A 25302-nucleotide genomic window follows, 5' to 3' on the forward strand; every position below is an offset into this window, starting at 1 on the left:
CTGTGCTTTCAAGGAGGTCGAGTGGAGCTGTGACTGATGCCATGCAATGGTGTATGATACGATCTCTCCAGTAGCTGGCAGAATTGAAACCAGCTGTTGGAACTTGTACCCACACAGGCCCTGAGTTTGCAAGGGGAGAAAAAAGAAAAAGCAGTTCAACACAATAATCAAGAGCAAGGCATCAGCCTTTTCCTCTAGACTCACTTTGCTCAAGTGCTGTCAATTAGAATTTGAGATTTCTCAGCCAAGGTGCTTCCTTCAGAGGGAGGTGGGAGAAGTGCAGCTGATCGGGGCATGGATGTAATTCACAGTAACAAAAGAGCTGTGGCATTGCTTGGGCTGGGAGAAGAGTTTTACCAGTGCTGATGGTAGATTATTTGTGTATTTAAATTCTGCTGCAAGTTAAACAGACATGGAAACCTCTCAGGATATTCATGTTTCCACACTAGGTGTAGTAGTTATGTAGCAGATGTATTAACTGCAGGTTTGCACCAAACATGCAAAAACAAATTAGAAATAGGGAAATACAAACACATTTTCTCATTAGGGGATATAAGTATGTGCCGACTGTAGTACTAATATAATTTTTATTCCATTTGTGTAACCTTTGGTATTTTAATGAAGTCCTGTTCCTGTGTACAGCGTATGGTTCACTGTCAGATAATTTAACACTAAGAAAATCTGTCTTGAATAAATTAGAATATATTTGCAAATTAATTGGTTAATTAGATTTTAGACATCTCTTGAGGACAGGAGAGAAACAGATGTGTGCAAAAGCCACACAGATAGTTTGGGGATGAGTGTTTCTTGTAGGGTTTTATCACTCAGTTTTGTGAAAAACAGCCTTTCGCAAGTGCCAAAGATTAAAATCTATCGGCTTTAAATGCAGAACATTAAACTCCAATTTCCTTGGTGCTGCTGATTTTTTCTGGGGCAGAGGCAGAGCCATTTGGACCTGTTTGCTGAATGACTGCACTCAAAATATGCAAGGTACCTCTTGAGCTGGTTTTTTTTCTAGGAGTATCCGTGAAGCAGTCTGGAAATCCTCTGAACTAAACACTGGCAGATCAGCAGAGAGATGCCAGCTGGCATCATGGTGAAGTCAGGCAACTCATAAGAAGAAGCAGGTCTAAGATGGAGCCCAGGATTTAGAAGAACAGTCACCGAAGAAGGAAAACTGACAGGGCAGGTTTTTTTCTCAGCTACATCGGTGTAAATCCAGAGCAACTCCACTGAGATTCACACCAGAGTAACTGAGAGCAGAATCTGGCCAACATCATCCACCTGACCTCAGGAGAGGGCTCGGATGGAGAATAATTACCCTACCTTCCTCTTACAAGCCTTTTGCACCTGGTTTTTAGAGAGGCACAAATTCAATTTTACTCAGTTTGGGGGTAGACTTAGTACAATGATATGGTAACCACTGATTTATTTTTACTGATTGGTAAAAGTAGAGATTCTGCTTAAAAAAATACACGCTTGTGTATTCATTTTTGACTTAGACCCCTTCAAAAACAAATTCTGAGTAAATCTTCTTTGGAAATGGAGGAAATTCAAATTTTAAGGGCTCAAGTTGGTCCAGAAGCTGAGTAGGAGAGGATTTTCAGCTTAAAAGCAGTTCAACAGCTCCCTGCAACCTGTGCTGGTCCTAAGAGCAGCAGAGGTGGGTAGCTGGTGCCACTTGCATCCACTTTTCAGCTCTGCCAAAACAGTGCTGCAGTCTAAGCCCGAACCAGAGGACATTGATCAGGCTCTCTTGGAAGACAGCCGGTGATCCCATTACTTTGTTTTTGCAGTTTTATCTCCAGGATTCCGTTTTGGGTGTGTTCAGAACCATTTGGCAAAAGCCTCATCGTTGAAAGCAATATTTGCAGGGTACAGTGTGACAAACAAGAGGCCATTTGCGTGCGTCATCGATCATTTTACAAACAGTCCTCGGGCTACGCACAAACTCGCCCGGTGCCGGCTGTTCGGGGTCACAATACAGACGTCAGAGGCAGAAGCGCTTTTCCTGCTGGAGTAACCTCTGTTAGGCACCAAGACCCTGATGCTGCTGGAAGAACCTTCGAGTCATGTTCTTTCTTTGACCTTGCTGTGTTTTTCTAGGCAGCAGACAGAACAAAGTAAAAGCCTTGTTGCTGTCCATGTGTGAAAACTACAGCCAGATCTTTTCAACTCCGGAGGGTGAAGCCCCAGGGCTGAGGTTGCAGGGGACGTCCACAGCTGCACCGTGGCTCTGGGCAGGAGGCACCAAAGGAGTCTATGGGGCTGCTGGGCATAGTCACCGTGCGTCCTTGGCCTGGGACTGCTGTCAGGAGCCACATGCCTTCAGGAAAAAAGCACAGCTTTTAAAAGGGTTGTTGTAGACTGGGATGTGCAAAAACCTGGCTGTGGTGACCTCGATGCACTAATTTATGAGAGCATCTGGGCTGGCCCCTGAGGGCAGCATGGCTGCAGTGTGTGGGTAAGAACCTCGTGTGGCTGAATCATGCCAGCAGGCTGCTGTCCTATCCTTTGGAGACCCAGCCACTGCCGGGTCCCAGGCAGCCTGTGGGGATGTCTCTGCTGGGCGCTTGGCCCTTCACTCCTCATTAACCCCAGAGCCCAGCTCTCATTTGGCAGGCAGGGAGCTCCTGCTCCTATGCAGCATCTGGCTGTCTCCTGAGCCTGCTCCCTTCTGGCCTCGGCACTTCTTTCTTCTCCTGTGCAGTAGGGCTACCAAGATAGGGTGAGACAGGTTCCCACTTTTTGTGGGATCTGGTTTGTATCACTGGGAAAGCAGCACTACACCACCATCCATACCTGGGGTGCTGTGGAACAGTGGATCTTCCAGCCCAGCCAGAGCTGTCCTTCCCTCCACGTGTAGCACATGTGGAGTAGTTATCTTCCTGAAAATTATAAGAGTCTTGATGCATTAAGACCTGAGGCTAAGAGACTGCTGGTCTGCAGCTGTGGTGAGTATAAACAACTACAGAAGATGCCCATGGACATTTCCCTGCAGCACTCATGTGAATGCACAGTGTGCTGGTTCCATGGGCAAAATGAATTTGTGCATTTGTCAGGAGTCTGGGGTTTGAGGAGCGACCCAAAAAATACCAGCTATGATAGAATTCACAGAGTAATGGGTTAATATCATCTGCTGTAACTTCTCTATGGGACTTTTGTCAAATATCTGATTCAAGCAGTGTTTTCTGAGGCTTTTGACATTTGTGGCAGCACTGGGACAGACAGTAAGGTCGTGTGTCACTTTAAAGGCTTAATTTTTTCCAGATTCCTCACAAAACTGGAGCTGAAAGCTCTCTCATGAATTTCTGGGGGAATCTGCTGAGGCAGCAATTATGTTATCCTTCAAAACTCCATGGAAAAGGTCACCACAGAACCATGCCAGACCTGTCAGGCTGAAGGAGAAGGAGCTAAGAGGCTGCTTTCTGTGCTGGCTGAGAGCTGGGAGACACCTGTGAAACCACAGCCAGCCTGAGATGCCGTGGTGTGGGCAAAACACAAACTGCACATCTCTATGCGTGGTCAGGTTTCTGCCAGAGATGTACTTATTCAGCAGAGCAAGAAAGCTGAAAGCAGAGGAAGGTATAAACCAAAAAAAAATGTATTTGAGAGATGGGACTGCAGTGCTCAGACCTCTCTCCTCTCTGAACACAAACTAACGTGGAGTTGCAGAAGATGGAAGGAGCTGCCTTCAAACATATTTCTCATTCTTTATTTCTGCAAACCTCTCACAGCAGAATACTAATTTGTGACGAGAAACTAGTTTTAAACAAGACATCTCAGTGCAAAAGATGATGAACACTGATGTTCCCAGCTAAATTACAAAGGCCTTGGTAAGTTTTGTGTAAGAAATGGCTGCATTACTAGACAGAGATCATAAACCTTTGAAAGGCAGAGGGAGGAGAAAAGAAAATATTCCACATAGGGAAAATGTGATTGTGTTAATGACTTTGCTAATCCCTAGGCTTCCAGTTTTATCCATTCATGCTTTCAGCATCTGCAGATGAACTCGGGAGGGCTTCAGTAATCCATTAAAACAAGATCATTTTAAAATTTCCATCTAAGCATAATAATTTAATGGTTTGGAGGTTCCCCCCTTCTTCCCTGCCTCTCTTAAGTTTGCCGAAATGATAATCAACCTTGATACTTTATTTGGGATGATCATCCCTGTGGAAAAGTCTTGTGGAGAGTTTTATAGGAATAGAACCAGTTGAGATCTATAGAAATACAATATTGATCTCCGTTCAAAAAGAAATAGTTACGTTTTCAACTCTCTGTCCATCAGATGAATAATTCTTGAGTAAGATGAATGTGTTGGTCTGAAGCAGAAAAATCCTGAAGGTTTTTTGTTATGAGGGGTAAGCTGTTGCTATTGAGTCTTAGAGAATCTGTTGCACCTACAGTAAAGCGATCTAAGTAGTGCCTGGGCTGCTTATCAGAAGATACCCCCAGGCATTTCAGTACTAATGTAGTTGGGTGAAATTTACATGATGGAATATCGGAGGTAGAGGTTTTGTGCACAGGACTGTGAAAAAGCACCAGATACTAGTAGCTTTTACAGAAAATGGAAGGCCAGATGGACCAGGAGATTACTCTGTCTGATCTCCTGCACAGCCCGTTCTGTGTCACCCGCTTTACCCCGTGCTGCATCCAGTAAAGCGGGATGAGTTACAGTGTGTCCTCTGGCTAGGCACTTCCTTCCGATTTCAAGAGATCACTTAATAGAGGAGCCACCATCTCTCCTGGCAGTTTGGTCAGTGTTTAAAATACCTTCAGTGCTGGGCATTCCTGTAGATTTTTATTGATATTTGTTTCACTTTTGACTTCCACCTCTTGATTCTTGTTATGCCCTTTTTCGGCAGGTTGAAGAACTCTTGCTTCATTTTATTTTTCTCCCTGTAGAGCCACTTATGTGCTGTAATCAAGCCACTTCTTCCTCTTCTCACTGATAAGCTGAACAAGCTGAGGTCTTTCAGTCTCTCTCAGAAGGGTATTTACTACAGTCCTTTAAATAACTTCTCTGTCCCTTTTCTCTGTCTTCAATTATTCACCATCTCTCTAAAATGTGGAGATGTTAGCGCAGCGTATTTTCTGGTGTCTGCCTCACTGATTCCAGGTACAAAGGGACAATTTCTTCTCTGTCTGTACGTGGTTGATGTGTCTAAGTATTCATTTGCTCTTCTGTAACAGCCTTAAGCTGCTTGTCCAAAATGACCCTCTAATCCTACACAGAATTGTTCCTTTCTAAGGTAAAAAGTCTTGTTTCAGATGCCAAGCATTATATTTTGGTTTACTGCATTTTATAGTCTCTTAAACAGTATATAAAAGATGTCTGTGCTACATGAGGATGCTCCAGAACCCTGCTCCAAGTCTGCATCTTTTTAGCCTCCAACGCTGGCAAAAATTGCTGACACATCTAACACATGATTTGAGGCACTGCTGTAGGAAAATGCCTGTATCACAGGCCATCTGGAGTCTGAGAGGGGCAGCTGGGGGAGAACAGCTGCTTGGAAGTTTGTAAGGAGAGCTCGAGGTCTTGTTTATACCCCTTGGGGACACAACACACAAAACCTAGACTCAGCTGGGAACTGTGCAGCCTGTTCTCCCACTAGGACAAGGGGGTGAAGTTACAGTTTTTGAGAGGTAGGAAGGTTACCCTGCTAGAGAAGCCTCTTTGACAGATGTCTTTTCACCTGCTCTGTGCTTATCACTGGAACTTCAAGAATAATATTAAATATTTTAAAACTAATACCAGCATTAACACACCTGTAGAAAAAAGCAGTCCAGTTGCATGTTGCACTGCATCATTGCATGGCCTCTCTTACAGTCTACACTTTTCTCATCCATCTGTTGGCTGTTAGCATTTGGCTGAAGAGCTGTTGTTCCTCTGACTAATCTCATCACTGCTGGCATCCTCTCGTAAACCCTTTTGTCTGGACAGTCATGTTTTCCTTGGCAATCTGCAAAGCACACCAGCTCAGAGGTCCCTCTGAGCACTTGCATGCTGATGCCTTTCCCTTTCCATTTGTCCTTGCACCTTCACGGCTGGAGGAGATATTAAAGGCAGGGCAGGGAGAGAGCGAAGGGGTTTTTTTGGCAGGCAGTGTCATTCTGGCCGTGCACTCTTCCCTGTGGGGCTGGAGGAGGTGTCTGGCTGGCAGTGTTCCAGGGATGGGGCTGGTAGAGCTGCTCCCTGGTGTGGTGTAGGTGTGCTTCAGATACTGGCCCCAGAGCAGTGTTGCAAATACACTTAAGAGTTCCCTGCTCTCCTACAGCTCATGTGAAGTGTTTCAGTGTTGAGCAGATCACAGGAGAAGGTGCCAGCATACGACTTACCTGATCTGTGCTTTTCATTCGGGTTCTAGCTACAAAACCTACCAGCTTTAGATTTCCTTGCTGAGGTATAAAATTTCTCATGGTTAAAGCTTTATTTGGAGTGGAGATGCCTCTCTGCCAGAGAGGGAGTCCTTTCAAGTCGGCACAAACCAGTAAGTAATTCTGAGACAACTGAATTTGTTGGTTTCTTTAAAGAAACATAATTACTTTAAAATGACAAACTGTTCCTTTTGTTGATAAATGTTTTATATCTTTGCTGCTATGCTTGAATAGTTTGTGTAAATAATTTATTAGCTTGCAAACAGACGTAGCATGTTCAGGCAAACACTGCCCAGCGGGGCAGGAATGCTAAAAAGGGGAAACAGGGCTGTGAGCAGTGCTTGAGCACCAAGAGCAGGAGTGGGCGTCAGTAGGGACGGAAAAACACCATCTGCAGCTTGTAGGCTCAGGCCCAGCATAGCTCAGATGCCTGGCACTGTGGTGAGGCCCTGGAGGTACAGATGTGAGCAGTCAGGCAATCACCGTCAGCAGGTACGTCCATGGGACGTTAGGAGCAAAGTGACAGTGGTGCTCAGAGCTATGAAATGGTCTGGTTTAGTGTTTGGCATTTAACGTTTTCAGACTGATTTTCTTGTTTTGCATGCTTAAGAAAAGCTCTCCTTCAGTTTGCTCTGGTTGGTTATTCCTCTATCTTTGTTCTCAAAATGGGCCTTCTTTTTTGAAAAAGTAGTCTTGCAGAAATCATATGTGAAGTCCTTTTATGTGTCAGGGCAGGGTCAGGCAGGAGAAGAAAGCTAAGTGCATGCAACAGTGGTTTCCAGATGAAAGTCCTTTGTAAATAGTGTGGAAGTGTGTGCATGTAAGTATGCATGGATGCAAATGTGCTTCTGGGGGTTTTTAGATAGCAATTTTGCCTGAAAGTCCTGTATATCACAATGGGGACTTACAGAACCATAGGAGGGTTTGGGTTGGATCTTAAAATATCATCTAGTCCAGTCCCCTGCTTTGGACAAGTCATCATTCAATAGATCAGATTGCTCAAAACCCCAACCAATCTGACCTTGAACACGTCCAGTGACAGGGCATCCTGAACTTCCCTGGACAATCTATTCCAGTGTCTCAGCACCCTCAATGTGAAAAATTTTTTCCTTATATCCAATCTAAATTTAGCTTCTTTGAGTTTGAAACAATTATCCCTTGTACCTTTGAAAGAGGATAAAACTCTTTCCAGCCTTACTGAATGTAGTATAGACACCCTGGTCTGGTTCAACAGCAACTGAAGACCACTGGAGCTGCTTCAACAACACTGTGGGAGGTAGGAAACGCGTAATAAAAGCCATCTGCAGTTCTAAACTGATACTTAATGGCATGCAGCTCACTCTGGCTGAGGAGGAGAGGAGAGTGGCTCCAAAGGGCACTTGGTAATGCAGAAATGAAGAGGACCAGTGCTCTAGTTATAGGATACCTTTTTGGCTGAGAAAAACAAGAGAGAGCTTGGGTTTTACTGTAGTCAGCAGAAATGAGCAAGCACAGAGAAAGAGCAGATCTGCAAAGTGACAGATTCCATTTTACCTGGCCACTCAGTGAAGCACAGTCCTGGTCCTCAAACCACACATGGTGTGGCCTTGATTTAGCTTTATCTTAGGAAAACTGTGAATGGGTATAGGAGGCATCACCAAAAAAACATTTATCAGTGAATTTTTCCTCCTATATTCTCCTTTCTGTCTCTTAGAAAATAAAAATTAATACTGACTGTTGATTGCAGTGAGGAAAAAAAATTTGCTGTTTCCTGCCCTTCCAGAGTTCACACTCCTGCTCTGCTTTATTGCAGAAGTTAGTCCTCATTAAATCCAGAACATCAGCTCCTGCTGTCAGCCAGTGGAAACCACCCTTGACTGTTAACAGTGCTGGGATTTTACCCTAAATTCAGAACTACAAAACCAAAATACACAGATTTAGGGTTGTTCCCCCTCCCCACTTGGTGTCCTAATCCTGTTTTTGAAGTAGCTTTGTCTCATTTATAGAAAGGAGAAAGAAAATACTTGGAGGTCTTAGATGAAGGCAAGTAGAAGAATTAATAATCAGCCAAAAGAATGAAGTATCTGGATGTATTGTGGTGTACTGCTCCTGGTGACTAAGCTGCATGAGTAAAAAACTACTTCTCTGTTTCATTCAAAGTTGCTCCTTGGATTTGCTGAACTAATTTCTCCTCCAAGCATGGTCACATTTTAGGTCAGCATGCCTAGACAACATGGGGCTCTGCCAGCAGTTCCTGTGTAAAGTCCCTCTTTGTTTTTTTGGAAACAAATCCAGTCATTCATAGAAATGAACTCCTGCATAATTAGAGACAGCATTGCACATCATCTTTGCTTTCCATTTTTAGATGTTGCGTCTGGAGGACTATAACTTTTAAAGATGCCAACAAGCCACTTAGGAGCTCGATAGCCGTAATGGGAAAATCTGTGGAGCTGAATAGAAAATGATAGGCTTCATAAGGACTATTCTAAATCGTTTGGTAAAGAGCTCAGCCAGACATTCAAAGCAAGAAAGAAACTATAACCCCTTCTAATTTGATCTTCAGGGGGTTGTACTTTCTCTACTGTCCTGCTGAAGCCCCAGTCCTACAGGCAGCTTAATGGAGAGGATGGTATTCTTTACAATGGTCTTACTCTGGTCTCTGTTGGGTCCAGTTATCAGACTGTTTCATAAATGGGTGCAGAACACTGATTTTATCCATCTTTACCCTCCGGGACCTGTAATCAACCTTTTATTTTCCTAGGTTATTTAAAACATTCAGTAACAGCAGATACTGAACTGTGGAAATCTGGGAAACTGATCCTCTTCAGCATTTTTTAGCCTCAAGTTTTTAATAAAGCGCTATTTAAAAATAATTAAGAAAGATTTGGAGGCCTTTTATTTTTTTGACAGGTAGGTAGCAGTCGTCAGCTTCAGAGCCAACAGGTGTGTTGACAGGTGAAAGATCTCACAATAAGTCTTTTATATCTCTGCATGCTGAGGCTTTCAGGTATGTCCTGTAATCTCAAAATTAGAGTGGGTAGCAGATGAACTAAAATTTGTTTCTTTGTTCAGAAAATGCAGTATAGATTTTTCTTTGTTTGGATCTTAAATCCAAACGGATGCTTTAATAACTGAAATTCCAGTAGTGATTTGGTTTTTTGGGTTTTTTTTGTTTGTTGGGGGGGGAGGTTTGGGTTTTTTTAAGTTAGACAATAAATCAATAAGAAAATTGTCCTTGCCAGTGGGAAATTACCCCAAAGATGTTCACTGCTGGATTATCACAGCATGTGAGTTTGGTTAATGGGAGTAGATGGAGCTATTTAGGACAAGTGTTTGACACTGCTTCACTGCTAGGAAAGGGCTAAAGTCCAAACAAAGTCACTCTGTGAAGGACAGAATAGAATATCCCCAATTTTAAAAATAAGTATGATGGAATTACAGAATTTTTTGTGTTGGGAGGCGTATTTTAAGATCATCAGTCCTGCCTTTCTGCCATGGGCAGGGACACCTTCCACTAGACCAGGTTGCTCAGAGCCTCGTCCAACCTGGCCCTGAACACTTCCAGGGGTGGATGTCCACAGCATATCTGGGCAGTCTGTTCTTGTGCCTCATCACCCTCACCCTGTAAAAATTCTTCCTTATGTCCAGTGTAAATTCAATTACTTTTAATTTAAAAGCATTACTCTTGTCACTTCAGGATGTGGTAAAAAGTCTTCTTTCCATCTTTCGTATAAGCCCTCTTTAGATATTGAATAGCCACAATAAGGACTCAGTGGAGCCTTCTCCAGACTCAACAGCCCAAACTCTCAGCCCTTCCTCATAGGAGAGGAGCACCAACCCTCTGATTGTCTCTGTGGCCTCCTCTGGACTTGCTCTGACAAGTCAACGTTTTTCTTGTGTTGGAGACCCCAGAGCTGGACATGGTGCTCCAGGGTGGGATGTCTCACTAGAGTAGAGTGGAAGGGAAGAACCATCTCCATAACCAGCTGGTCACACTTCTTTTGATGCAGCCCAGTATATTTATTAGTTCCCTGTTGAAACACCAAAGCAGGCTATCAAGAGTTAGATACTACTTGCAACTCACTCCTGTGTTTTTCTATGCAGAATACTGAGGAACAAGGCTGAGTAGATGAAGCCCAAGTTCAGGCTGCATGGTGGTTTCAGTGGTGAACTGGAGGTGCTGCTTTGTTCTTCTGCCAGCAAGCTGGGGTTCTTCATATTAAAATAGTCTAAAAGGAGTTTGTAATCTCCAGAAAATGGCAAGGTACAGGTTCCATAAGGATACAAAGTGCTGATGTAATTTATTGTTAGAAGAATCCTGTTAGAAAGCAGCTGTCTGAGCCACTGGATCATCTTAGTAGCTTGGTCTTATATTTACCTTGTAAGGGTCCAGCACCTTGGTGGTCAGTAAGTGCCAGCTGGGCACTTTTCAAAGAGCATTCATGCATGCTTTTGTCACTTCAAAGGGCATGGCAGGGGAGGTGGGGCCAGGTAAAATCTTACCATGTGGCTCTGTGTGTGCATGTTCCTGGGTGTGCAGCTGCGCATGCGAGCATCGGTATCCCTGCTTTCCCACCGACCTGGAGGATGTTTGCAATATGTGGGGCTGCATTTACATTCTTCACCAGATACAGGCAAGCACTGCATTTGCTTCTTTGTGGATTTTTCTTGTTCAGGCGTGATGTGAGTTTTCTTGCTGCCAGCGCAGTGAGGTGCAGCTGTGAAACAGGCACTCTTAGAGGACTTCAAAGCCTGGGAGCCAGTGTTTGGTTTTAGAAACAGCACTACATGGTTCCATTAGCAGGTTGCTGGTAAGTGGAGCTAACACTGCCTAGAGAGGCACCTCTGCAAGGTTTGCCTCTGACATGCCCCTTACAAACCCACTCTGGTACACTTGCTAAATAAGCAGTTATCTTTAAATATCAAATGACATTGGTGAGACCACTTTTGCTACTGTGTAAGACTACTTGTTCTGGGTGGTCTAGCCACTACACTGGGAGCTAGTTGGATAGCATTTTGCAATCCAAGTGTTGTGCATGCTTTGCATGCATCATATAGATTTACAGGACATTTTGTGTAAATATTTAGACAGAAATCTTTAGAGCATTTTTATTTGTTGGAATGCACATTGACTTTAATGGCTTGTGTATCTAAATGGTTTTCCGCATAATATTGAAGTGAACTGAATCAAACAGTGATGTCACTGAAGACTTTAAAGACACTTTAGACACTAAAGACGCTTTCAGTTTTAATGGTTGCTGTCCATCTCAAGTGTAAAATAGAGTTTCTTTAACAGTGCATTAAAGTGAAAAGTCTACTTCCCTGTTTTTCTTTGATAATCTAACTTTCTGAACTAGAGGAAGATGCTGGCATGGAATGGAGGAAACAGTTGTGCATTGCTGTTAGTTGCTGCATGCTTTCAGGGTTTCATTTCCGTTGCAAGGCCCCCTAGAATTATGCAGAATTTTCAGATTAGGCTCGTGCTCATACCCATATTTGGCCATTACCAGTGTTCCGAAGTCGCTGTTCACGCTGTTGCTGTAGTCAGACAGTAGCATCCTTGGAGTCCAGCAGCCAGGCCAGTATGATGGCAGCGGCTGCAATAATGAGCTAGACTGAAAGAAATACTCTAATGGCTGCCTTTCAGCACTTGGCAAGAAAATCCTTTTTATGTTAGTTTCAAGGTCGTCAGATATCATTATAGCCAAGTATTAAAAATTTCAAAGAAAGGAGGCAGTGTGTTTGATTTATAGAATAATTATCTAGCTTTCGCTCTAACTTGGCTTTGGCAATGGTTTTGCAAGCACTCGAAAATTAAATCCATTTTTTATGGCACTACAAGGTATTATCTCACAGCAAATGATAATTAAACACCTGTGAAATCAATTAGCCTTTTAAACAGGAAAAAAAAAAGTTTTCCAATTATGTTTTTGCACCTCCAAACTTTCTAATTCCAGAACCAGCCCTTGCAGAGCAGGAGATGAACTGCCAGTAGCCAGTTAACCGGCATTCAGATCACCCAAAAGCATTGCGCAGCCGTAAATCCAGAAGCAAGCAGTTCACAGTGACGGCACCCTTCCAAGCAGGATGCATGAGCCTTCCCAGCTCAGTCTTGGGCAGCTATCTATCTGACACACAGCCGAGCTGTCAGCTCTTCTACAAAGGCAGTTACTCACTTGGTGTTTTCAATGCCAAGTTTTACTTGACAGTTTATTTAAAAGCCAACATACCTTAGTGGAAACCAAGCAACAAGACGCTCCGTGTGACTGAGTGGGGTTTCTTCTCAGGCTCTCCAGTAGTTCAGAGCCATCTGTATTAAGAATTCACACATGGAAAAATGGCCGGTTGGTTAATAGCTGAAAATGAATATACTGGAAAACCAGGAAGCACTTCTCCATTTACCCTTGTGTTAAAGATTTTACTGTCTGTCTTTCTTGTAGTACTTCATATGATACAGAAACTTCTGGAAAATGCAGTGTGCATTCATGGGCTTGCAGATTCAGAGAGGGAGCCCTGGACATAGTTGGTTAAGTGCCATCAAAATTTTTTGGCTCAGGAAGTAAAAGAGCAGCTCTAGTCACATCTGACATCTACAGTGGAATGTGCTGATAGTCCCTGCCAAAGATGAGCTCCAGCATCTTCCAAAAGATGGATTATGTGTGGCACTGTTAAAATATGTACTGCTGGGTTAAACCCATTGCATTTGATTTGAGTTAAACCTGTTGTATTTGGCTTGGGTTCTGCTCCTGTATTTCCATCTGAATTTTAATAGCCATAGCATGCAGCTGGATTTCAGTGTATGCTGCATCACCAGAGGAGAAGAAGTAAGGTCAGGAATGCTGTGGTTAGCATTCCCAAGGTCCCTATAGCTGCAGAAGAAGCCACCAGTCATTCTTGGTTCAGGTTTTCCATCTATGAAATGAGAATGGTGATGGTATCCTGTAAAAAAACGTGTTGTCTACATGACAGGTGACATGTAGCTTGATAGTGTTATGATAATCACTGGATCTAGACATATCTGCTGGTCTAAACAGTCTTTTTAGATTTTAGACCTCTCTTCAATCAGTGGTGATGAAGATGTGGCTTTCAAAAAAAATAGTTTATACTAAAATAGGTAGTGAAAATATTTCCCAGGCTAGTTTATAATCTCTGCAGTGTAGTGACATGGGGAAATGCTTAAGATGTAGGAAGGAATGTATGGCATGGCTGATTAGTCACTGCAGAGCTTCTGCAGCCTGCCGGGGCTCCTTGGGATAATGGAGAACCAGGAATCCCAAACAGCCTTCTAATCCATATGCTGATTGACATGGTCTGAACATCAGAAGAAAAAAAATTTTAAAGGGTGGATGAGGGAAAAGAGACTGCTGTGTGTTGGATCAAGGAGTTAAAATGGTAGGAGCATTTGGCAGGGCAGCGTTTCCCCTTTGGATAATTGCCCACACGGCATTGCACTGTTTACACCTGTGTGATCGATGGGGCCAAACATATTTCCTCAACTATGGGTGATGGCAGGGAAGGAATAATTCAATTAAGTCGTGAATACATTAGAATTGATTGCAAATAGAGCTATTCTTCTATGCTCCCTAAAAAGGTACTAGCTGTGAACAAAGTATACTTAATCATTACAAAAAGAAGCCTGAAAGTTAATAAAACATGCCTCTAATACTTACAGAGGGATGCCAGCTTTGGATTAAATCTGTAGCTATTTTAGTTTTGAAGACCCAACTGTCATTTTTAAGGCATATGCATTTTGGATTTTAACATGTTTGAATGCTGCAGCTGAGACCCAGGCCAAGCCGACCCTAAAATTGGCAGTAAAATGTTACCTCTGTGCAAGCGTGCAGAATTGAGGGAATCAGGAATGTATGAGCAATAAGCATGTGCCCCCACTCCCTGCCAGTCTTCTAATGTGGAAACCTGGAGCTTTCTGGAAATAAATACCTTCTGAGCAAAGCAAAGGACTCCTCTAAAAGCTTTTCTACAGTAAATGCTAGGGAAGATAAACAGCCAGAAGGAAAGTGCCAGAAGTAGTACAACACCGAAGCAGCGCAAGTAAGGAAGAAGTGCTCAGCCAGCCCCTGCTCAGTGCTCTGCAGCGCTGGTCTTTGCTCTGGTTTTCTGGAGCCTGGAAAACCTCCACAGCTGGGTAAAAAAAGAGGGTCTCAACAGACTGGTAAAGGAAAGCTGTCCCCACAGACTGGCAGCTCTGAGTTTGCAGAAACCGCAGCAATGCAAGCTGGAAGACCAGAGCAAATGTCCCTGCCATCTTCAGAAGTTGCCAGCTAATGGTAATAAGTACTTCTGGAAACAGATCTAAGCCCCATTGCTGGGGAGAAGAATAAGAAGAAGAATCTTCTAAACTTGACTATTTTCTCTATAGCTTAAGACGCCTCCTCCAGTTGCGAGTGGAGGTTCTCATATTTGATTACCTCCCTGAGGTTTTGCTGGGATTAGTCAGTGGGGATAGTGGGGAAATAAAGCCTGTTGTTGATGCAGTACTGATGTTTGCATTAAATGCCAGATTGCTACTTAATGTACAACATCAGTACTCTAGCTTAGAGGGTGTTCCTGGAAGTCTGTTGCCAGCTCTGATTTCTCTCCTGGACAAGTGAAGGAGAAATTTCAAGTCCAGCAAATACTTAACTCAGATACTTACCTTTAATCATAGAGATTGTTTCGCTCACTTCACTGAAAGCATTTTAAGTCTCAGTTAAGGGAAGTGCAGAGATGTTTTCAGGTGTAATGCTGTATGCTTTCTACTATGTGGAAAAAAAGGTACACAAACATTTTGCAGTCCCTGACAAAATGCCAGCAAAAATCAAACCTGCTGCTGTGTACATGGTTCTGTCTGGGCTGAATGAGAAGGAGTCTGAAAGTGAAAGTTGCCCTGAGCCTTCTGTCCCCACCATGGCCTGTGGCCTGGAGTTTCATTTACCAAGTGACATTTTTGTGGTCAAAGTCTTCTCCAAATGCTGCCTGGCAGTCAAAAAAAAAAAAAAAAAAAAAAAAATTAAATGGTCTCTGCTGCATGCTTGACTCTGAAATCCTGTTTGGTACATGTATATTATTTCCTCTGTAAGTGATGCTTTGAATTACAACACTATGCTTGCAGCCTGACAGAAATGTTTGTGTATTTGGGGCTGGTTACATGTGTTGTGCAAAAAGCGCTCCTACATTTGTATTTCAACATACTGGTCCATCTTCTGTCTTCCAGCTAAGGCAGAGTGCTCCCATTGTTTGGCATGCTACCCATGAACTCGTAGGAGTAAAAATAGCACCTCATGTTTGCGGATTTCAAATAGATGCTTGATCCTGGAGTGGTCTCTGTGGGGTTTAAAGTGGACATGGGTCCCTTATCACTGCGCTCAAAGATCCCATTGAGTCACCTCAAAGCATTTTGGTTGAAATTGCAGGGAAATTTGTTCAATACAATCTCTGGTGTGGTTCATTCACTTCAGCAGCTCTCGATGGATATTACTTTACTCTGGATCTGTTCCTTCTGTATTTGTGGATCCTCCCTGAAGCAAGTAGATATTTTGTGCCCATACGTCAAGGTTAGGATGGGGTTTTCTGTGTACCTGTGATGTAGATAAATTGCTTAATGACCATGAGCTGTGCTATTACAGACCTCTGCAATAAATCACGTTAAGTTTTAAAAGGCTCAAAAATGGGAGCAAGATGCTAACTGGTTTCGAGGTGGAAAATGGTGAACAAAATCCTCTTCCTTTTTTTTTCCCCTTTGTAAATCTATCCTAAAACCAGCAAGTTAGATATAAAAGGAAAGATGCCCAGTATAGGCTGTCACTGGGATAACGACGACTGACTTGCAGTGGCCTTGCTCTCTGCTTTTCTTTGTGTTCTGGTTTTGCCATCAATGTTTTGTGGATAATGTTGTGTTCTGGGTTATTAACAGGGTTTGACATTTTTAGCTAGCTAATGATGGGGAACTTCTGACTGGTGTATGAGGTATTCTGTTTTTGGTATTTATTAACATTTGCTGTCCTACAATACAAAGTAAAAGCAATGAGCCTCAGACCTCAATATGTAAAAAAGGAGTGCTTAAAAATGGCAACTCTTTTTTTATTATTGTTTTTTTTGGTATTCCAGTCCTAATGTTTTCCCCTGTATGCTGTGTCAGTGCTGTCTGGTGAGCTGGGTCATGGCTGCCAATCTCCATCCCACACAGAGAAAAATAAATAGCTGCCACTCAGATGGAATATGTATATATGTATTTTAACCAAAGTTGAGATAGGATTCAAAAGAAAAAAGGGACTTTGAAGTCTGTTTTGTAGTTTTAATTAATGCAATGAGGGGTTTTATTTTACTCTCAGTGGAGATAATCTTAATCCATTCACAGTGACCTTTTCTTGTGCAAATTAGCTATACACGCTTGTTTAAGCAAAATGGGCCTTTGCAAGATGTCTCTTCCTAAAGACAGAGCTTATAATTGAAAATTGGCTTACTCCCATCTGTCTGGCCTGTGTGAGAACACAAACATAGATCCTGACTTCTTTGTGTATAAAATATAATCATGTATGTATATATATACACGTAAACACACATATTAAAAAAATTGCTCTGCCTGCAGGACATGGCAAAATTAGACTATTGGTGTTAAAAAATTTCAGTGCTACAAGTTGCTGTCAAAATAGCATCTCTGTTCAGAGTCCAGGACACTCTGGAGAACGGAGGGTGTTCAGTCTGGATCCTTTTGTCTCAGATGAGGTCAATGCCATTCACAGTTCCGTGTGCTTGTCAGAAGTACAATTTGCTAATAAGAAGCGGGAAACAGTTGGGATTTGATGTGTGGTTTTGGTGAATGATTTTCTGGTGATTGATGTAATAGGGACAAAAAACCCAGAAGTGTCTATCAGCACTTTCATTCAGAGGAGCATGGATCATTGCAGCTATGTGATTAATTGCCAAAATCTGGTCATTTATTCCTCTCTCCACACTTAACAATAACCACCAAGTGAGTCATTGTATCCCCCCCATCCCTTTTTTAGTGCCTGCCTGATAAGGAAATATTTCTTTGGCATAGTTTGAATTTTTTTTTGCTTTGTACAAACCTCTTGTGAACACAGTTATGCTTGACTTTGACTAAATCTGAATAGAAATCAGGGTCACAGAAGTACTGCAACAGTGCTTTGGGTATCAAAATATTTAATGTGAGTTTGTTCCTGGAAGTCATGCACTGTTTATACAGAACTGGCTCATTACTGCAAAGGCAAAATTACTTCCTTCCTTATCAGTCTCATTACCTCTCTCCCCAGCTCTCTCCCATGGTGGTTGCACTTGAGGATGAACAAAAGGAGCCAGAGAGGAGGCTGACACATATGCATGGAGGGTCTTAGTTAACCTGATGCTGCACAGTCTTGGTTGGGGATGATTTTATCCAGATGTGTCTCAACAGCTGTTTGCATTTTCATGCCCAGTTACTCTAGGACTCACCACTAATTGAATTTTCTCTTTTCTCCCCTGTTCTTGTTAGGTATGATTACCGTGAAATGCTGCACAATGCCACTTTCTGTCTGGTTCCCCGTGGCCGCAGGCTTGGCTCTTTCAGGTTTTTGGAAGCCTTGCAGGTAAGAGCTGCAGTGTAAAGCCGTGACTGTGCTGGCTGCCATTCAGTGTGCAATAGCAGGGAGGCGGGGAGGAGGGAAATTTATTTCATTTCCCTGGTGGACAGTAATCCACTTTGCAAAAGCCTCTATTCATACTTCTGGAGCAATTGGCAGCTTCTTCCCAAGAGAGGCTGAGGCACTGAACTCATCTGAAGGTTGGATTGCGTTATCTCCAGGAAAAGGGTTTCCCTGGATGTGGTGAGGCTGAGAGATTGGTTTAGAGCAGTATTTTGTCAAGCTGTGAGACTTCCCCTGGGAGACACTGGCCTTCACACATAAGCCCTGGGGCAGTAAAAATAGCTTTTTGTTTTCTCTTAGCCAAAACAGATCTGCTTATGCATTGCCAGTTTTGAGATGGTGCTTGCTGAACATACAGGAGGTGGCCTGGAGGTGCTAAAGCTCCAGATGGAAGCTTCACATGAAGGTGGATATAAGGGGGTCTCAGGGAGTTCGCGTGCTGTCTAGGACAGCACCTGAATATCCTTTACCTATTAAAAAATGTTTTGGTTAGTGGTCCCCTTTTGACTGTGGGCCAGCGGCAGAAGGCAATACACAAGGGCTCCAGAGTCCCTGTGGCCAAGGCAGCAGACTGGTCAAGCCTGACACCTGCCTGCTCCACCTTCTGCCTGTATAGTGGTTTTTTGGGGTTTTTTTGGCAAACATCAGCCTGATCCTGGGGTCCTGGGTCTTCAGTCAGGCACAGAGAGCAATTTGTGAGGTGCTGTAACTCCCCTGTAGGTCTGGCATCTGGATTTCCATGGGGGCTGGAGTAGAGAGAAGAAGCTGCTTGGTTTCAGTGAAGTGGCAAATGAACACACCTGAAACTCCCTGGAGTCTGAGCCCAGACAATGAGGCTTCCTTGGGACTCAGCCTGATGGCGACTTAATGGAGAGAGAGACAGCTTTGATCCCATTTTCCAAAAAGGAATTTTAATAATACCAAAAATAACAAACAATAAGGCGCCCACTGTATTGGAACGAACTGGATCAAGGCAGTAGCAAGGAGCAAAAGGCAAAATGCCACAGGCAGGGTCTAGGGTCAGACAGAGGTACTTACCACAGTGTGGGTGGGGAGTTAAGGTAGGGTCTAAGGGAAGGGTCCAGTGGGGACAACGATTAAGAATATTAATATTCTTGCACCAAAAATCAACCAGTGATAACACAGAGAACCAAGAACTTTCTGGTACTTTCTGAACTCTCAATTTGCATAGAGAGCATGTGAATAAGCCTTTTGCTTATGGCACTGAAAATGGGGTTTCCCAAGGCCTTTTTCCAGGGTTCTCTTTTTCTGGTCTGGGAAAACTGCCCTCTACACACACCTTACAGGGTCCTGCCTCCAGGAGTTGTTTTGCCATTTGGAAAGTGTCACAACATTGCCAGTAAAGCTGTTAATGAATGGTATCCCATCTCTTTTCATCATCAACAATAAAACGGCCCAGCCGCTGTTAGAGGGTATTGTTAACAGCAGTGCTGAGCAGGATTCAGGTATACCTAAGTGTAGGTATATTATGTCATTTTAAAAGCCCAGGGTAGCCAGAAACCCTTCTGAATTTCTGCTGCTTCTCCAAAAGGACTCCAGTAGATCCTGTGTCATGTCTGCCCACCTTTGATGGGTTTTTTGCATACCCTACATGCACTGGACACACTGGTGTAACCACTGAACCCTGCACCTGCAATCAAATTTGAGATCCAAGTTCTGGACTGTCACTTGCCTCTTTCTCCTACTAAAGAGAAGATTAATAGCCTGAAAAGTGCTCCAGTCTCTTCAGAGGAAGGAGTGGGACTGGCTTATGTGAGATGACAAGTCACTTCAGATCCTCCTGAAGAGCACTCTTCAGCTCTTCTGTCACCTGGGCCCAAAGTCATACAGCTTCTGTTAGATACATCATCTCGGGAGGAGAAATAGGGAGTGTACCTCACTGAAATGAATTTGTGGGTTCCAGGTCAATGATAAAATGTAAGCAACTGAGGATTTCACTATCAGGCTAGGAGCAGTATTCACCAATAATTATATTTTTCTGTTTGAATCCAGGTAATGTTGAAAGTCCTAATCCACATTAGTGGAATGTTCTAAATATGAAAACACGTTACTAAGTGTTTTCTGGTTGGCTTTTTTCATGCACTGATGTAATTCCTCACAGAAGATCACAGTTGTTTACACATAATAATCACTGCTGTAATGTAGACTTGACCAGTCTAGGATGCGGTGCATGATACGTCCTACCAAGGAAGGTGCAGCAGTCTGAAAGATTCCCCTTTACACCATCTTTTGGGAGGCTTGAACGCTAGTCTAGACCAAACTCAGAGCACTGAAGCTTAGTTTGATCCAAACGAAAATGAACCCCACAGCACAGGTTTGATAAAAATCCTCTGGTACTAAGTTATTTCATCACATCAGAAAGTTTTTGGTTTGGATCTTATGTTATGGTTGAGCTGATCAGAACATATTGGTAATCATTCGTTTATGGAAATACTGACCTATTTGCTAATTATTCACAAACTGTCTGTGCAGAAGAACTTGTAAAACTCAGGAAGTTTGATTAGTTTAGACAATCATACTGGTAAGAAATAGATACTAAACGTAAATGCTTTTTGTTTGTTTTAGGACATACAACAAGTCTTATTTTTGTAGACAGGTGATGACAGAGGAGTTGTATTCATGCAGTTGTCTCTGTTTGGAGAGTTGATACCAAACAGGATAGAGAATTTGCTCCCTTATGGGAAGGCTGGTCAGGAGTTAAATATGATCTGTGTTTTCTGTAGGGTTGTCCGCAACATAGAAAAATTAGGGAAGTTGCTCTCTGCTAAGTGGTTCACAAAGCAGGAAGGAAGGCCATCATTTTGTATTAAATTCTCCAGTGTTCCATCTGCTGCACTGAACAGTTCTGGCCTTGTCTGGCAGTGTAAGCATCAGATTGCAAATGCCACTGTCTGTGCAAACTCCACCTTTCAGGGCATATGAATAAGCCCAAGATGGAAAACTACAAACACTTGGGCTGCCCTCCTGTGGCCTGTGGCCTCTGGTGTTCTCTTTGCCATGTTGCCTCTCCTGAGCTCGTTTGGAGAACGGGGTGGTGCTGTTGGTGGAAAGCTTGAAGCTGCCCTGGTGGTGGGGCGGCTGCTGACAGTGGCCATGCCTCTGTGCCCACAGGCTGCCTGCGTCCCGGTCATGCTCAGCAACGGATGGGAGTTGCCATTCTCGGAAGTGATTGATTGGAACCAAGCTGCCATCATAGGCGATGAGAGATTGTTATTACAGGTAAGAAAGAGACCGCGGCCTTCAGCAGATCAGTTGCTTATTGCTGCCACCATCTAAATGGACAGGGAAGATGAATCCAAAAGGTCAGGGCTGTAAAAGATGTTTTTATCATGAAGGGATTGTCTGTGTCAGACTGGCTGTGAACTCATTTAATATGACATCATTCATTATTTGACCTGAAGTTCATTGCAGCCACCAGGACACATTCTTAAGTGCAGGAGACTTTTATTTTTGCAAAGAGCTTGAAATCTCTTCTGGTGTGGAGCACTTGATTGCCAGTCTGAGGTAGACCTGTCCAGGTACTGTGATGAAACAGAAAACATTTGAGGGTGGATTCTGCCTGCCCCTCCTTAAAAAACAGTTTGTCCTCAGGGGTATCCTCAGGAAAGCAGATATTTTCTCAGGCAGGAGTTACCATTTCACAGTTTGGTGGGAAGCAGAATCTGTCCTTTTCTGACGTATGGGCCATGTAGCATTGCTTTCTGGAGCAGTGTTCATGTCACTTACTGTTAATCTTGAGGTCGTAGGAAAAAAGCGGGCTGAGAAGTTACAAATTCCCTGCTACTTTCAGCATCTAGTTTGGTTTTAAATGCACTATGGTTGTGTTGGGTTTTTTTCAGCTACATTAGTGGGTTTTACAATCCAAATATATTCTGTAAATTCTTCAGAGAAGTTTATGTTAGGAGAAGTTCTTGAAAAATCTAAAGTGCGATTGACCAGCATAAGCCTGAGATCCACAAGATCTGGAATAAACACAAGGTAGCCCCTAAGAACATGTGTTTTTTTTAATCCTTGAATTTAGTGTGGTCCATAGAGAGAGAAGCCCTCAAAGGTACAGGTGTGATGGCACCCCAAAACAAAGTATCTTTGCAGTGTCATCACATGGCTGTTAACTTGCCTAAAGAAGTAAATATTTGTGAAGAGCTGGCCTAGCAAGCCTTGCGATGTGCTGCCTATTCTACTTAATGTCATACAAGCTGCAAATATAAAAGGACCATTTGATTTTTTGCTTCTGTGGACTGCACATTTTTTCTGGGCAAATTTATGTCTCTCTTTAAATAATAATAATTTGCCGAGCTTCATGTTTTCCGGTAACGTGCCGTTCGTTCACTTCATCCAGCTGCTTCCATATTGAACAGCTCCTGCACTGTTATTAGCAGTGTTTTTAAAGAGCTGGCAGAGGGCCTGAATGTCTGCTCTGGGAAATGTTTTTGTTGTGTTACAGTTTTTCATTTCCTGTTTGAGAGCAACTCGGATGTTTTTATTTGCATATTCTCCTCATCATAGCGCTGGGAGAGCTTAATCCAGCCTTTCTGCATTTATTTGTGCAGGGTGGTTTTTCTCTCCCCCCTACTCATTGCTGAAATGACCTTTTATTAAAGTTCTAATAATTCCAATGTAATCATCCCAGATTAGTATTAATAAATCTTTTTCCACACCTGTCCATCTGGACAAGTAGATTAATAGGCAAATGCATTTAAAATGGGAGCTCTGATTTTTCTTTCCAGCTGTTGTAACAGAGCACCCATCAAGGCTCTTTTTAACCTTGACACTGTGTTTGCTGGCACTCATGAGCATGGTATGGTGTATAAAATCATAAATTTGTGCAGTAACCTTCATAGTCAGAGCAGCATTCCCTTTCAAAAGGTGTAGTGGGGATTACGTATTGATTTTATGGGTTACTTGCACACGTATGCACACACACCACACAAGGTTGCACATATTGCAATTTAACGTTTATTGAAAAAATGCTGTATCGCCACTGTGAAGTGACTTAAATCTTGTCTTTGCTACTGATGTTTCTGGGTGTGATTAATACACACTTGTGCAGCAAGTACAGGTAGTATTTATTATCCTTCTGCTTTTTGGAACACATCATGAATAATGATGTGATCTCTTAGAAAGACACGTGCCAATACGTGTTTTCACGTTCTGTCTTTCATACTACTTTTGCAGGGAGTATTTTACTTAAAGACCTATGTTTTACTTAAAGGGCCTATAGGGAAGGGAAATAAAGTAGCATCTTGGACAATCTTACCATTTTCTTCTGCTCCACCTTGCTGCAGTGCTAACTGTCTCATAAGACCAAAGTTGGTATTATATTAGCAGTGTCTCTAAGATGATGGTCTAAGAGTTGAAGGGCTGAGAGAGCAAAGTGTGGCCCGTCTGACACTGCACCCAGTGGAGCCATGGGCAAAGTGTCCAGACCTGGTTGCAAACTCTGCAAGTAGAGAATTTGCTGGTTCTTACAAAATCTTTTTACATGTAAATTCCTGAAGTCATAAATTTTCTTCAGGAAAGAGGTTTCATGGGAAATAATTTGATTTGGGAATACATGAAAACAAATAATGATCACCTCCTCAGAATATTTTAGGAATAAGCAGAGTGTGTTTTGGTCAGGAAAGAGTTGAATGTGGTGGAATGCAGGCAAACTTCAGAATAAGCTGGAATGCACAAGGACCAAATACGCAGCCCAGGTATTTGCTTTTGAAACTAATGACTCAGGTAAAAGATTTATGAGAAACCAGTGTCTGAGAACAAGTTGGCCTAATTTAGTGGTTGAACTCGATGAGCTTAGAGGTCTTTTCCAACTTAAACAATTCTATGATTCCAGTTAGAAATCACAAAAATGTAGGTGCAGCAACACAGCTGTTTATTTCTAGAAAAAGATGAGCATAAAGCAGCAGCATATCCTAAATGCCTTTCAGTTGGTGTGACTAGCCCTCACCACTGAAGCAAATTTCATTTAAATTCCCTTGATAATGTCACTATGCATTGTCCAAGTTGTACTGGAGGCCTTGGTCAATGTCCTAAGTTTAAAAATGGCATGTACACCCCTTAGTTTCAAGGAGGAGGTGGGGATGGTGAAAGATGTAGACGTGAAGTCTTTCCCCTCTGATCTGGTGTGCAGTTACATTTTTTAATGGAAAAGTCCTGCAGCAGAACAACTTAGGGTTTATTTGTAAGGCAACTTCTACAACAATAATGTGTAGATTTAATGGAAAGAGAGCAAAAATAAGCACTGTTTTCCCTTTTGAATAACAGATGTTGTGGAAGATGTTATTCTTTCCACCTAAGGTAATTAGTAAAACGCAATTTGATCCACAGGCTCCCAAAAAGTAGAGTCTTACTTAAGGTGTTGCTATGTTTTCCTTAGGGCATTTAGTGTTGCCATGCTGTGGTAAATGCAATTCCAGATCTCATTAATATAGTTGGTATGTGGGGATTATTGTTGAACTTCCAACCCCTGCAGGTACTAGGTTGTTAAAATATTAGTCCGTGAAGAGTTTTGTGGGATAAAAAGCATGAGGGCTGCATGGAGGAGCTCCTTACTATGCCACACCACAAGGCTGCAAGGGGGTAGCTTCGTTACCATAAAACAAATCAAAAACTAAAATAAATCAGATTTTAAAAAAATAATATATTCAGTATCAGGGGTTATAAAGGGTTGTGTCTCATTTGTTTTACATCAGGGCTTTAATTGTTGACACACATCTCCGTTGGACACGAGTGCTGATGCTGTACAACCTACTAATGGAGGAGAGGGCTTGTCAGCAGCATATTAATTTGATGAGATTGTGTTGTTTCTAAAGCTTCTGACTATATTACATCTTGTATTACAGATTCCTTCTACAATCAGGTCTATCCATCAGGATAAAATCCTAGCACTTAGACAGCAGACACAGTTCTTGTGGGAGGCTTATTTTTCTTCAGTTGAGAAGATTGTATTGACTACACTAGAGGTGAGTAAAAATTGTCTGGGACCTTGCCAAGCAGCAAGATTTCCGTACCTGTCCAACTACTCCTGTCCTCAGTTGGTGTCAGACCTTGGTTTTCATGACATGCAATTGGTCACTGGGAAAAAAGCTCAGCATCTTGATGAGTTTTCTCCCCTAAGGAAATACTTTCTTCATTATTGGAATCCACATTAGAAAACTGACATGGTGAAAAATGGGAGCTACCCAACACATGGAAAAGTTGTCATGTGTGATCTTGACTTTGCAAGGCTTTATGGCTTATGAATCACTATCCTTGTCATTCATAGAAAATGAATTTCTTAAGA

General features: G+C 42.6%; 1 protein-coding gene across 1 annotated transcript in view; it reads left to right on the plus strand.

Annotated features, from left to right (window-relative positions):
* Nucleotides 1-25302, plus strand: part of EXT1 (exostosin glycosyltransferase 1) — a 182832-nt gene that overhangs the window by 131243 nt on the left and 26287 nt on the right. The window contains 3 exon segments of the mRNA XM_066177069.1: nt 17849-17942; nt 21132-21239; nt 24863-24982. Coding sequence (XP_066033166.1) covers nt 17849-17942; nt 21132-21239; nt 24863-24982 — 322 coding nt within the window.

Source organism: Chamaea fasciata, unplaced genomic scaffold, assembly GCF_029207755.1.
Source record: "Chamaea fasciata isolate MVZ Bird 193981 ecotype frontalis unplaced genomic scaffold, bChaFas1.0.hap1 SCAF_1, whole genome shotgun sequence".
NCBI lineage: Eukaryota > Metazoa > Chordata > Aves > Passeriformes > Sylviidae > Chamaea > Chamaea fasciata.